At 39.9% G+C, this 15,021-nt stretch overlaps 1 protein-coding gene across 1 annotated transcript in view; it reads left to right on the forward strand.

Moving 5' to 3' along the window:
- The window catches only part of SUCLG1 (succinate-CoA ligase GDP/ADP-forming subunit alpha), a gene marked incomplete at its 5' end in the record, with an annotated part of 35,868 nt that extends 23,331 nt beyond the window's left edge, over positions 1-12,537 (forward strand). The window contains 4 exon segments of the mRNA NM_001133353.1: positions 2,603-2,686; positions 4,384-4,535; positions 10,458-10,646; positions 12,293-12,537. Coding sequence (NP_001126825.1) covers positions 2,603-2,686; positions 4,384-4,535; positions 10,458-10,646; positions 12,293-12,319 — 452 coding nt within the window. The 3' untranslated portion in view covers positions 12,320-12,537.
- Positions 12,538-15,021: the final 2,484 nt, after the last annotated feature.

Below are 15,021 nucleotides of genomic sequence, written 5' to 3' on the forward strand. Positions count from 1 at the left end.
CTGACTGGCTGGCTGACCTCCTGGAAAACAGTAGTGGCAGTGTTTATTTAAAGAGACAGTACACCCTGAGAGATGATTCAGAATAGGCTGCTCGAGAGAGAGGATGAGCCAGCAGCAGCTAATGCTGGGGGACCCTCTTTATGAGAATATTGCGTGATTATTCATGAGGGGGGTATGAGAGGGTATCAGTTGCAACCATGTTTTAAGCAGTCTCCTTGTGTGTACATGCTACATGCTCTGTAGTTGTACGTGCTAGTGTACACCTTGCATGTCTCATTAGCATTTAAAATCTCCACACAGGGATGTGGTTTTTACTACTATAATGAGCAAAAGGCTACTGTAGGGCAAGTTATTGGAGGAGTGCACATGCTCTCGTCAGCAGGGAAAGTCCCTACCATGATTATCTCTGGCTAGGGCCTGATAAGTCCCCTTCATGGTCAGTGGATCCCAATCACAGGCCAGAAGTAGCCAGTGTAGTCATTGCCTTCTTGCAGACGGTCAGTAAGCAGCGCCTCCAGGACTTTTCCCAGGGCTCCCCTGCTTGCTTGTTTCTGGCCATCTGCCTAACATTCTTACTGTGTCTTATGGTAACATTAGGGCTAATAGTGAATGAACCATTCAATGAATGAAGTTTCTACCCCAGAAATACTTTCACAGTGGTAAGGCAAGATACAACTTCTCCTGCTTATTTCTTAGTAAAGAGGGCAGTAGGAAATATGAAAGCATTGAGGAGATGTAGAGAAAGAGATTATATCTCACTTCTCTTTGGGGGTGATCAGGAAAGACCTCAAAGAGAAAGTAGCATTTAATGTGGACCTTGAAGGATGATTAGAAGTTTTGTCAGATGGTGGAGGTGAAACACTCCATCTTAAGCAGAACAAATACGAAAAGATAGGAGAGCATGAAATATCAATGAGGAATAACCCAGTTTCACTAGGTAGGGAAACAGAAACAAGTCTGGAGAGGGAAGCTGGGACTCTGCTGGGCTGGGGAGTTAGAGCAGAGTTCCACATGAAGGGAGGCATCGTCGAGGACGATGTTGTCACTATCTAGTGAAATGTATCTAAAAGAGCAATGTGAATGTTCTGTAGGGTCTGTTTAGCAATGACTAAGTTACGTACACACCGTTCTTTCAATTTGACTGGTTGGTATGTAGAACCTGAAGTTATTGTGTGCCCAAATTCATAGTGAGAAGATGTGTTTATGCATAGGTCACACACTTAGTACGCATTAGTATACAATAATGGTGACATAGCACTTTGTTTAAGAGTGTAAACATGCTGTATGGAAGTTGAGGTAACTTATAGTTATGGTTTTTGTCTCAGGTTGACAAGAATTCTACCTGCCCTGGTAGGGTGTATTGTTAGAAAAGGGTCTTCTGAGTTCTTCAGAGTTGCTCCAAGGCAGGAGTTTAAGGAAAGTAAACCATGGACACCCTGGATTAATTTTTTTGTTTGTCTAAAGTATTACATAGATTGTGGCTCTGAATAAATTACCTTTCTGGAAGCTCAGCCAAGCATAGTAAACTACAAGAGAAGGCATCTGTCACTCCTCCCTGGCCCCCACTGGCTCTCCTCCCTCGGCGCACACCTAATCCAGATGTGAAATTAAGTGCTTTCACACAGGTCCATTTATAAAGGAAATTAGGTGGGAGACTTGATTCCAGAGGGATCTTGACCTTATTCCCCAGTTTTCTTTATATTGATTTTAAAGCCTATATATTGGTTGAAAATCACTGGGAAAATAGTTGTGGAGAAGATAGGTAGTATTTTAAAGTGTGACTAATGCTAGTTTTGATGGTTTAATAGTTTGGGTACTGTATTATTCTGTTTTATATTGCTACAAAGGAATATCTGAGCCTGGGTAATTTATAAAGAAAAGAGATTTGTTTGGCTTATGATTCTGCAGAACAGATGCGTGGTGCTAGCATCTGTTCAGCTTCTGGTGAGGCCTCAGGAACCTTTTACTCATGGCAGAAGGTGAAGGGGGAGTAGGCGTGTCACATGGTGAGAGAGGGAATGAGAGAGGCCAGGATCTTTTCAAGAACCAACTCTCATGTAAAGGAACAGAGTGAGAATTCACTCATTACCATGGAGAGGGCACTAAGCCATTCATGAAGGATCTGTCCCCATGACCCAAACACCTGCCACCGGGCCGCACCTCCAACACTGGGCATCGCATTTCAACCTGAGATTTGGAGGGGACAAATACCCAGACTACATAAGGTAGTATAAGTCTAATCTATTACATTCTGCCACTGTAGGTATGATTGTACCTACCAAATTTATATTGATATTATCTTCTTCATAAAGATTCTTTCAGAAGAGATAATTTAAGTCTTTCTTGCATTGTTTTTATAGTCATAAAATAACCTTAACTAATAATATACTTTCTCCTATGTCTAAATTAAAAAACCCCCCTGCTTGAATTTAAGCCTTTCCTTTTCATTTCATCGTTTGAAGATACTATTGATTTTGATGGCAAATCATGGAATGAATTTTATACCTATGTTAGTGACTCGAAGTGTTTGGTAATTTAGTTTACCATATTTTAGTCTAACATAGAAACACAATCTAATATTTTTGAATTCTCTTTCGTTAAGGCATTGTGTCCAGATCTGGCACCCTGACTTATGAAGCAGTTCACCAAACAACGCAAGTTGGATTGGGGCAGTCTTTGTGCGTTGGTGAGGAACTTTTGCTAAAATCATTTTATTGGAGTGTGGTGTCTTCATTGGATGAGTATAATAATAATTATTGATTTTATTATTTGCAAAAGATTTTGATACTCTTATGAAAAGGATGTTATGATCTCAAATTTAATTTACTTAAGTGTAAAGTTGTTCTGTAGTTGTTTCAAGATTCATGGTCCAAGATTTCATTTCTAGGTTGAAGAACTAACATCTTGGGACACGTGGCTCCCGGAGCACCTTGGTGCCTGAAAACATCACTTGGTTTGATTGCTCTGAAGAAATGGTTCCTTATATTAGGACTTTTGTTGTCATTGCCATTGCCATTATGTTCATCAGTGCTTTATAGTTACTGAATTCTTTGCCATTCAGTGTCTCATTCTTAAGGGAAGCCTCTCAGGTGCCTCTGAGCTGGAATATTGTACTGTTAGAGCCTTATTGATGAGAAAGTTAAGGTTGAGGAAGGTTCAGTTCCTCAGAACCTCTCTTTTTATCACACTATACTGCCTCCCATTTGAAAAAATAAAAATTACAAGTTTTTACATTTTAAAATAATTTCATTATTTGTTGCCAAAAGCCAAGGCAAATTCCTCCTTTTCATAATAATAAATATTCTTTCAAGTTCTTAGAATACCTGTTAACGTTTTAGAATTATCTTTACCAAAAAATAACATATAGCTCTGGAGCGTTTTTATTAAGATTCAAATTCATAAATTAAATGTTGAAAACATTAATTGAGCATTTCTACATGCAAAGCACAGTCATAAGTGGAAGATACTTTAATGTGACAGAGAATAAGAAAAGGTTTGAAACAGGCTTACCGATTCCTTCTTTTCCAGCTTCAGTTTTGAATTTGTAAATGGAGGATAATAATGCCTGTCTCACAGAGAAGTTGAGAAAATTAGGAAATGACAGATCTAACGTGTGCTAAAGCATAGGACTTGACACGCGGTTGGCACTTAATAAATGCCGGTTCTCTTCTTCCACTCCATTTTTCAGAGATGCAGTGAAAAGTAAGAAATCAATCCTGCCCTCAGTAAGTTTGTAATTTAAAAATAAAAAGTGGCAGCCTGTCTGTAGGGAACATTTACTTTAACCCTGTCCAAGAATTTGTTCTTAAATGTGGTGTGTAGTATGGCTCTGATATGCAGGCTCTGTCATCATCCACTCTGGATCCAGAACAGGAGCGGTCAGGGCACTCACTGTCACTCACTGGCACTTGTGTCTTAAAACTTGTGGGTGATTTACCTGCAGCATACCTCATCAGATAGTTTCTTTACTCAAAGAAATTTGTTAAATGTTTATTCTTTCCTCTGGTGTAACATCAGCATGCAACACAGATACACATTTTCTTAAAATGTTCATTTCTGAGGAGTTATCTGGGAATAATTTTGTGGAACAGAAGAGGCTTGATAAAGGAGCTAAAGCAAAAAGAGGGTTGTCTTCGTTACAGCCCTAGAATATTCCTAGAATATCAGGAACCAACCACCATTTAGCATTTATATAATATTACCAACAGAAATAAATGTAGCATTTTGTGATTTTTTTAATATTAAATGCAAGAGCAATGATACATTTAAAAATATTAGAGAGAAGGGTAAGAAAAATGACAAACTAGTTAAAAACATTTATTGACCTAAATTCCATGGTTCACCCTTAAATTTCCAGCTATTGATATTTTTCAACTTTTTCAGGCATTGGAGGTGATCCTTTTAATGGAACAGATTTTATTGACTGCCTCGAAATCTTTTTGAATGATTCTGCCACAGAAGGCATCGTATTGATTGGTGAAATTGGTGGTAATGCAGAAGAGAATGCTGCAGAATTTTTGAAGCAACATAATTCAGTAAGTTTGGGTTTGGAAAAATGTAGCTCTTTGCTCTTAATATCAGAGGCTTGTTTCAGAAGTTATTTTTATTTTTTCAAAGGTGCCTTTTTTTGAGAAAACATGAAAGATAAAACTTTCTGAGCAGAGCCTTCTATACTGGACACTCAGACAATTCTGTATTATTTCAGGGTTGATTCTCTACTTCTCTATTCTGAACTCTCCTCCCCAGGCATCACCCCACACTTTGTGGTAGGTAAGTTGTTCTCCTGCTGAACAGATACATTCAGGCCATCAGCCCAAGAGCCCCCACTTGACCTGCAGACGTGGTTTTCACCTGTGACCAGTATTCTTTCTCCGGATCTCAGAGGGAAATAAGTGTTTTTTTTCTCTTTTTCAAGGCTGATCTAAAGATCCTATCCCTTGTGCTTTTTTTCAGGATCTGGCTTCCCTCCAGTTTTAGACTTTCCTTGTGGAATGGCACTTCCCTTCAGAGATCAAGTAGAAAAGCTTTACTGTCTATGTCCTAGGGAGGCTTTCCTTTTTGCCTGTCACTTAGAATTAAACGTAAAGGAGTAGTGTTGAGTTATGTCATCATTTCATTTAGCTTGAGGGAGTTAAGCCCTGTTCCTGTGGTGAAAGGAGAGATGGGGGTGCAGTAGTGACTGAAGCAGTTTGGTGGCCACCAGCCTCCACTCAGTGAATTTGTGCTGTGGCCATTGTTGTGTCAGAGAACTGTGGGAGAAAATCAAGCAACTGATTTTCAGAATTTCTCTTACACTGAGGAATGAGTGAAAAATTCTCTTCAGGAGACCAGGCTAGAGAGTGGAGATCACTTTCTCTCTATGCTTATGAAAAAATTCCACCAGTGAATGAATTAAATACCACATAAAATAATACTGGAGAGTTAAAGGAACCAATAATATCATGTACAGGGTGGTTTACACAAAACAAGGCATATTTATTTGTGTTTTAAGGAATTTTCAAGGGCTATTTTGAATATACTTGATTTTCTTTTGTGGTGATTTTAAGCCCTAACTCCCATATTAGATATGACTCAGGTTTACCCTCATTCTCTCATTCTCTTTCCTTACTTTTCATTCATTCTTGAATCCTCAGCAATCAGGCTCCTGTCTGTCACTTAGAAGCTATATGACCTTGGGAATGCTTCTTAATCTCTCGTTGCCTCAGTTTCCTTATTGGAAAAATGATGATATAGTAGTGCCTGCCTCCTAGAGTTATTTTAAGGACTGCGAAGTTTAAATGACTTAGTAACGTATAGCAAAGTAGTGCCCGGCACTTAGTAAGCACTCTTACTGAGCCATTTGCTGCTGTGGAATCTTCTTACTCTCCTGACATTGTGTTTGCACAGAGATCACCAGTGGCCTTGATTCATTCGTCATCCTCTCCATCCTCTTGGTTTCTTTCTGGTTTTCCTCCTCTTTATCATTCCCTGGATCTATTTTCTCTGCCTATTTCTATGGCAGAAACCTGAGAACTAACTTTTATTTCTCTCTTATCCTGTTTCTACTCAGTTACCAAGATCTGTCTCTGAGACATCAGAGGTTTGTCTAGATTCAGAGCCTTGTCTGTGCTTAGTCCATCTACTTTGGTTTGGGTCCTTATCCCATCTCATCTGGACCATCTCAGTGGTTTCCTTCTTGATCTCTCTTATTTTCTCCAACCACCCCCCTTTACTCTTAGGCCATTCTGTTTATGGCCACCCAAATTATCTGCCCTTCTGAAACATGGGTATTGGTGCTGTTTGTCCTTGGTTCACATCAGTCAGTGTTTCCCATGTAATGTTTCCCATTACATGTCAGCTAAAGGGCAGATTTAGCATGGTATTCCAGTCTTTCACATACCATCCAAACCTTCCCTTTTAGATCAGTTTTCCATCTGACATGCCAGTTTTCATTCTCACTTGCCTTTGCTTGTTCCTTCTGCAAGGCATGCTTAATATCTGACTTTCACTCTAAACTGTGTTACGGACTGCAGGGAACTGTTAACCTCAGTGCCCCGCCCAGTCCCCTGGCACAGTAGGCACCAATACAGGTCATGTAAATGGAAGAGTAGATTGTTAAGGATTGGAGTAAAATGTTAGATTCCCTTGTGTTCAGAAAGTTGTATAGTTTGAAACTTAAGTAAAAACTGACTTCTTTAAAAAAAAAAAGTTTCGGTTAATACAGCATTATGCTGTGTTAAATTGAATTTAAAATGTATTTGGGCCCAATTCTGAATCCCTTGGATAGCCTAGTATTTAGTGGGAAAAATGAAACATCATTTTATTTCATTTGGTAACATGTTTCCTATTCCTGGTTAGTTGTTATGAAATTAATTTGTGTTGAGAACCTAATGTGTACAAGATTCTAAGTTAAGCAGTTCAGATGCTGTATTATATAAAATGCCTAGTGTAATACTTGGTGTAAACACTCGATAAACATGATCTGCTGCTGCCTTTCTTGTTATCATTACAATGATAATAATTATTTGCAAACGTTCTGGTGTTTAACTTTTATCCTGATGCTTTGGTAAGTTGTTTTTGTTCTTTCTTTATGAATGAGGAAACTGGTACAGGAAGATTAGTAACTTGCCAATGGTAGGTATACAGCAAACGAACCAGGGGTGAGATTCATACCCAGGTTTGTCTGACTTCTCCATTTCACCATGGAAGGATGAAGAGTCAGATTGAAGGAGTTAAGGACAAAGAGTCATCAGTCTTGGGCATAGGCTCAGACTACACTGATAGCATTCTAACTGGCCTTTCTGTTTTTAGACATACCTCTCATCATTTTTGTGTCCTATTTTCAGACTACACTTCCCCATAGTCTTTTAGTTGTAGTTCTCTCTACCTAAAAAACAAAAAACAAAGAAGCCTCCAATGGCTCTTTGTTAATGGGACAGATGCAAATTTGTTTGCCATTCTAGGCTCAACAAAGTCTTGATCCTTACTAGTGCAACAATATTCCCACTTTTTGGGGAACAGGGGAGTGGAATCAAATACAAATTAATGCCACTCAAACATGAGATTCTCATATTCTATGTAGATCTTATGAGTGAATGAATAAATAATTTGTGGAGTCTTTTCTTTTTAATTCTATACCATTGGTACTACAGTAGGTGCCAGGCATACCGCAGTTAGTGAAAATATAACCTCTGTGTTCAGGGAATTCATAGTTTAGTAGAAGAACACATGGGGAATAGGTTATAGCCAGTGTGCTGAATTTAACAGTAGAAGGGTGTAAAAGGCACAGCAGGGTCACTGACGAGATGATCAACTATGAGGGCCTTTGTGGGGAGGGTGGGAGGGAGAGACAGAAAAGGCTTATGGGGAAGAGGAAGCTAGAGTCAGATCTTAAAAGTTAAGTAGGAGTTTGCCAAGCATCCAAGGAGGGTGGAGAGCATTCTCAGCAAAGGCACAGAGCTAGAGCATTCTGGGGTTACTGGAAGATAAGGAGGAAGGGAGGAAAGGTGGCAGATGAGGCAGGAGTAAGCAGTGTCTGACCATGTAGCTCCTTGCATGCTGCATCTTAGTGGGAATCAGGGCAGTCAGTCGAACCGGAGTAGCAGTCATTCACTGCCATGTACTGCTCACAGTGCAAAGAAAAAAAAAAGCCAGTTTCACTTATGAGTGTCCCTGATGAAGCAATACAAATTATTAATTTTATTAAATTATGATCCTGGAGTCAGTATTTTGTGATAAAATGGGAAGTAAAGCACTGTCACAATTGAGTTGTGAGCTGAACTAGCTGCCCTTTACGTGGGACACCAATTTTACTTGAAAGAATGACTGGCAGATGAACTGGTAATTCAGACAGATCTCTTCTCAATAATGAACAAAGTAAACCTGCTGTGTCAAGGAAAACAGTTGATAGTATTTGTTGCTAATAATAACATTTGAACTTTCAAGTGAATATTTAAAATTTTGGAAAATTTGCATCTGCAACTGTGAGCTTGACAGCTTCCTCCTACCTAGAGGCTTTTCTAATGAGCTTGATGGTGATACTGATAACTGATCTGTTGTTATTAAATGATGAAACATGTCAGCATTTGGAAGATCTGCATAACTCAATGAACCTATACATATTTCCTAACTGAGGAATGCATGTTACAAAATCACTGTGGTTAAAAGATCACTCAAAGTGCAAGACAGATTAATGAGTTTTAAATTAACAAGGGACAGAAAGTTCACTGCTATGGTTTCAGATTCCAACATTGCACCTAACCTTTAAGAAATTACCACTTGAGAGATTTGGGTAGTATCAAAGAACCATACTCCCAATTATCTGTAAGGCAGCCAATTAAAATACTTCTCCCTTTTCCAGTTACATATCTGTGCGAGGCTGGATTTTCCTTTTATACTTCAGCTTAAATAACATACTGCAACAGATTGAATGCAAAAGCATTTATCAGAATCCATTTGTCTTTCATTAAGTTAACCATTCAAGAGTTGAAAATATAAGTGGTAAAATAACGCAACTCTTCTCACTAGAATGGTTTTTAAAGTGTTAAAATGTTATTTTTAAGTGAATTAACATATTTATAAAATTTGTTTTAATTTCTAATATACTAAATATCATTAGACATAATACATGTCAACAAAAGCTCTTTGAGATCTTCAATAATTCTTTTAAGTATAAGGGATCCCTAGACCAAATGATTTGAGAACTGCTGGTCTAGGGGAAGATGATGGCACCTAAGTGAAGGCTCTCAGGTTCCACTCGTGCTCAAGTTCTGCCTTCTCCACGCCTCTCTGTTTTACCTGGTTCCTTATTATCTCTGGACTTCTGTTATGAACAGGATATTACCATTAATTGTGAAACTTAATCATATATTCATATATTAGTTTATGGTATCTCTTTTTTTTTTTTAAGACAGAGTCTTGCTCCATCGCCAGGCTGGAGTGCGGTGGCACGATCTCAGCTCACTGCAACCTCCGCCTCCCGGGTTCAAGCGATTCTCCTGCCTCAGCCTCCCGAGTAGCTGGGACTACAGGCGCGAGCCACCATGCCCAGCTAATTTTTGTATTTTTAGTAGAGATGGGGTTTCACCATGTTGGCCAGGATGGTCTCGATCTCTTGACCTCATGATCTGCCCGCCTCGGCCTCCCAAAGTGCTGGGATTACAGGCCTGAGCCACCATGCCTGGCCTATGGTATCTCTTAATGGATTGAGGTATATACATATTTTATATTATTTCTTCAACTACTTTGCATGTCTAGAGTACAGAAATTTTTATATTTTCTTTGTATGGGTTTTTTTTTTTTTAAACCTCAGAATCTAGTATATAGAGATTGTACATTAGAATGGATTTTTGCTGAATAAAACCAATTCTCATCTTCCCTCTTAGACACAGAATTCCAGAGTGGAAAGGGCTTTTGGGCACCAATCTAGTTTGGCCATTTCATTTCATAGATGAGGAAGCAGAAGTCTGGTTCTCAAGAAGCCTTGTCCAAGGTCATGCAGCTTTTGTTACTAGGAAATTAAGTCCTAGGTCCTTTCCAGTATACTTCCCACCTCATCTTTTTCTTTTAGCACATTTATTAAGGGTGAACTGATAATGAATTAAGGCATAATATTAGGTTGAAGTAAAGCAACCCAGTCTTGTGCCTTAAATTATTATTATCGCAAATCATATTTTCCAGTATGCTCTTTTACTTTTCAAATGATAGAGTCACATGTGTATTTGTGAAGTGGAAGTTTTATATTGAACAGATATGGACATTGGCACAGTGTTGTATTCCTGAGTTTGTATGGAAAGTTAATTCAAAGGAGAATGCAGTGGTTTCAATCATGGTTTAATATTTGTGTTGGTTTTGCTAAGATGAATGGTGAGCTTTCCCCTGCCCAAGCCATTTACCATTTACCAGCAGAGTCATGAATTTGAGGTCCCATTTTGATTGACTTCTTCATTAGAGCATTTAAAATATTACTTTCTTTCCAGGGTCCAAATTCCAAGCCTGTAGTGTCCTTCATTGCTGGTTTAACTGCTCCTCCTGGGAGGAGAATGGGTCATGCCGGGGCAATTATTGCTGGAGGAAAAGGTGGCGCTAAAGAGAAGATCTCTGCCCTTCAGAGTGCAGGAGTTGTGGTCAGTATGTCTCCTGCACAGCTGGGAACCACGATCTACAAGGTGAGCTCCAACAGTGGCCCAGGTGCTCTGAGGTTGCAGGCTTTCTCTGTGTGTGGCCACACTGGGTACCTGGAAATCATGGCCTTTTCTTCTGGGACTTAATTGGTTTTCTGATGTGCAGCTTAATAGTTTGTATCAACTTTATTAATGTCCTAGTGCCCTAATTAGGCATGATCAGGAATAATGTTCTTATTTTAAAGCTTTCTTCTTTAAACATTGGGATTTTTATTTTTGTTAGTGGCAAGATACAACATACACAAAAAGCATCTTGAAGATCATAAGTGTCATGATTTCCATTTTGAGGGTTTGGAAGGTAGCTGTGCAGAGAACTGCTTTATGCTTTGTTACTTGTTTTTTCCTTTGGGATATAGCCACCCTGACCCCATGGGTTTCTGTTTCTAGGGAGAGGAGATTGGAGGCTGAGTAACAAGAAATGGGAACTGGATGAAGAAGGAGTTGGGGTGGAGGGAGATCTAAAGAGGATGGGGAGATTGACCCTGGCTATGTTGTGATACCATTGTTAACCATTTTTTTGGTTTGTTTTTGTTTTTTTTTGTTTGTTTGTTTTGCTTTTCCTTTTTTAATAGGACATTATGGGTTAAAATATTCTAAGTAATTTGATGTCTTTTATAATCTCTTTGCACTGATTTTCAGCTTGTCTCTTTGAGTGATCATTTAAGGCTCTCTCTCCCTCATTATTTTTATGATGGTATACCCCTGCCACACACACACAAAAAGCAAAAAACAACAAAAATTCTCCTCTTAAGCATGCTGAAAATAGGTACCAGTTGGTTTCCTAGAAGGGAACAGCATTCAGACAGAATTTCAAAATCCTGATTTGGTGGTCTTCTTTGCCCTTGTCTTAGGGATAAATAAAGTGGACTCCTTTTTTTATTGAATCTTTGCATGATCCTGCTCTTGGAATATAACACTATGTGCCAAAGTGTTTGAAAGAAATCTAGGTGCTTAGTGAGAGTGAGAAATAATTTTATTTGAAGGTGGGAGTAAGGAGAAAAGCAAATGCTTAAATTCACATTGGAGATGTGTGTTACCATTTTCTTCCAGTAAGTGGCAGCAGGGATCTACACATTTTATCCTAATTGTTACAATCTAGAAAAATATGATTTTTGGTATTGTTTCCTTAAACACTACTTTGCTTAAGATATTTGTTTGTTTCAGGTATTTCTAAGGTTCTTGACATTTTGTTCAAATCCTTGTAACGATCTGTCTTTAGCTTTATTCTCTGAGAAACTGAGCAAACCTGTTTCCATTGCCTTATTAGAAGGGTTCATGTATATAGCACTACAGAAGCACAATGAAGTTTCTCAGCTCCTAAAATTATTGTTATTATACTGCTGTGAAAAAATAAATATTATTCGAAACCTCCCTCTCCGCTTCTGGATTTAGGAAATATAAAGTTGAAGCTCTGCATCTGTTTCGTGAAATTCAAGCTGACACAGACTGATTTTGAAAGCTGTTATTCTGTGTTCAAACGCCCTCATCCTGGTACATTTTTCTTCTGTAATTTGGTTGTTCAGGGGATCCTAAAGATAATAGGTTTCAAAATCATTTTGACCATAAATGTAATTTGGATCTTTTATCTTTATTCATTCCATCTCTCTTCTCTCTCTCTTCTGTTTCTGAAGGAATTTGAAAAGAGGAAGATGCTATGAAAGAAAAAAAAAATTCCTAAAACTGTGGAATGGATCACGTAGACATGTAACCCAGCAGCAGTTTGCTTCTGTTGTCCACTGATTAATCAGCCTATGTGCCTGACACTGGTCTTGCAGTACAACTGGAAGCCAAAACAAGGTGGAAGATGTCCTGAATTAAGATGTTTTCAGCTCATTGTATTACAGAGACAGCCAATAAATCTACCGTTTGATTTCAATATGGTTTTGGAGGCTTATTATTGTTCCAGTGTGAAGGATGAGGAGAGTGGGAGAAATGGAGGTGTATTTATATGTCTGTATGTTTTAATGTGTTCTTTTTGTTTGTTTGTTTGTTTTTTTTTTGGAGACAGAGTCTTGTTCTGTCGCCCAGGCTGGAGTGCAGTAGTGTGATCTTGGCTCACTGCAACCTCCGCTTCCTGGGGTTCAAGCAGTTCTCTCTGCCTCAGCTTCCCAAGTAGCCGGGATTACAGGCACCTGCCGCCACACCCGGCTAATTTTTTTTTTTTTTTGTATTTTTAGTAGAGATGGGGTTTCACCAAGTTGGCCAGGCTGGTCTTGAACTCCTGACCTTGTGATCCACCCGCCTCAGCCTCCCAAAGTGCTGGGATTACAGGCGTGAGCCACCGCGCTGGGCCTTTGATGGGTTCTTTAGAGAACATTGTAACCTAAACCTCTGGGAGAATGAGGCTGTAACAGTGTCAATGTGGCATTTGTCTATCTTAGACATAGAATGACTTCAGGTATCTTTTGAATTATAGTTTTCTCATGTATGTATATATCTCCATCATGCAGGGTAGTTCAAAGGGTTGGAGATGATGCATGAAGTCCCTGGCATGTAATAAGGCAACTTAATTGTCATCAGTGCCTCTATCATCACTGCCATCCCTACCACACCATCATCATTATCATCATCAGGATTAGAGGCAGAAGCTCATTTATATTTCAGTTTCTGCCTCATTGGGAAATGGAGAATATTCACCAATGCCATGCTTTTCTGTGGTTCTGCAGAGGGCCCATCCAGAGCCCACATTCTTTGTTTGAGGTTTAAGACATTTCACTGCAAGAAAACTGGAAAGCTGTTAGCCATCCTATTTCGTGTTTAAAAGAACTTCTTAACAAGAAGTAATCCCAGTGGGTAATTCCCACTAAACAAGACAGAGGTGGTGCCTGTCATCAGGAACTTACATTCTGGAACAAAATATTATCAGATAGTGTAACTGTCCTGAAGGACACAAATAAGAGCTTCAAAAAATATATATATATTAGGGAGAAGTCCCTGAAGAAACGCAGACGGGAATTCTCCCTGGGGAGGGGACGTGAGTTGGGACCTGAGGACTGAGAAGGTACCAGCCATGCAAAAAGGGAGTGTAAACACTCAGCTAAGGGAACAGCCTGTGCAAAGTCAGGGAGGGGGAAGGGCTCATTTTGAGGAGGTGAAGGAATACTGGGTGGTTTGAGATGGGTTTGGGGAAGTTTGATGGGCCTGAGGAAATGTGTTTTGGGAGCTCGCATGACCATGCCCAGGCTGCTGCTGAGATCACAAAAAGCAGGTGTTAAGTGTCACAGACCAAGGAATTCTGCCCAGACCAAGGGACACATGGTGATTGACTTTCAGATCAAGTAGACTTTAGTTTCTGCTTGTTTCCTCAGCTTGAAAATGTGGATAATGGCTTCCATGCCAGAGGGAACTTGGGTATATGTTATGTGGCGTGTGAGGGTGCTCATCACAGGGCAGGCTTGGCTAGGGCTTGGCATTTCTCCGTAAACTTGAGTGTACCCTGCTGTTGTGCTTAGGACGCCCAGGGTGACACTACTGGCCCAGGAAGGAAGGCTTTCCTCCTTCCTCTAAACCAAGGACCCTACAGGGAAAATGTCTTGGTTGAACTCACTGGGGCTTTGTGACAGGGACACAACTCAGATGATAGGTAGGTGACCTGTCTTAGCTCAGACTCTTATAACAAAATACCATAAACCAGATGGCTTAAACGTTTATTTCTCACAGTTCCAGAGGCTGGGAAGTCCACTATCAGGGTCCAGCAGGGTTGGGTTCTTGGTAAGAGTCTCACCCTGGTCTGCAGACAGCAATGTTGTATCCTCACAAGGTGGAAAGAGCTAGCTAGCTTGCTGGTCATTTATAAGGGCATTAATCCCATTCAGGAGGGCTCCACCCTCATGATTTAATTACATCCTAAAAACCCCACCTCACAATACCATCACATTCTGATTAGGGTTTCAACACGCAAATTTGAGGGGACATAAACATTCAGTCCACTGCATGACCCTAACAGGAAGCATCCTTTTCAGGGTCCACCCTGACCCAGGACTGCTCTGGGATTGCCTCAGCACCCTGCCCTGTCCTGTGAGCATGTGTCCCAAGACTACATCTCTCTTTTCACTCCTCTGCTCCTGTTGCCTAAACCAGGGAGCTCAGTGTCCCCATGACTCTTTCATCTTCTTCCACCACCACCTCCATCTTCCCATTCCCTTTCATCTTCCTTTTCCCACCCACCCTCTCCACTCCTCCTAGGATCCTGTGAGGCCACCTTCTCCCAACCACCTCTCTCACCTCTCTTCCCTCCTACAACACCATCACTACCTCTGATCTGAGAGCTCAGACAGCAGTGGTTGGAATTTTAGGTTCTGGTGTTTCCTATTTCAGTTTTATTAACAAAAAAAGTGAAAGGGCTATTCACAGCTCCAGC

Source organism: Pongo abelii, chromosome 12, assembly GCF_028885655.2.
Source record: "Pongo abelii isolate AG06213 chromosome 12, NHGRI_mPonAbe1-v2.0_pri, whole genome shotgun sequence".
NCBI classification, from domain to species: Eukaryota; Metazoa; Chordata; class Mammalia; order Primates; family Hominidae; genus Pongo; species Pongo abelii.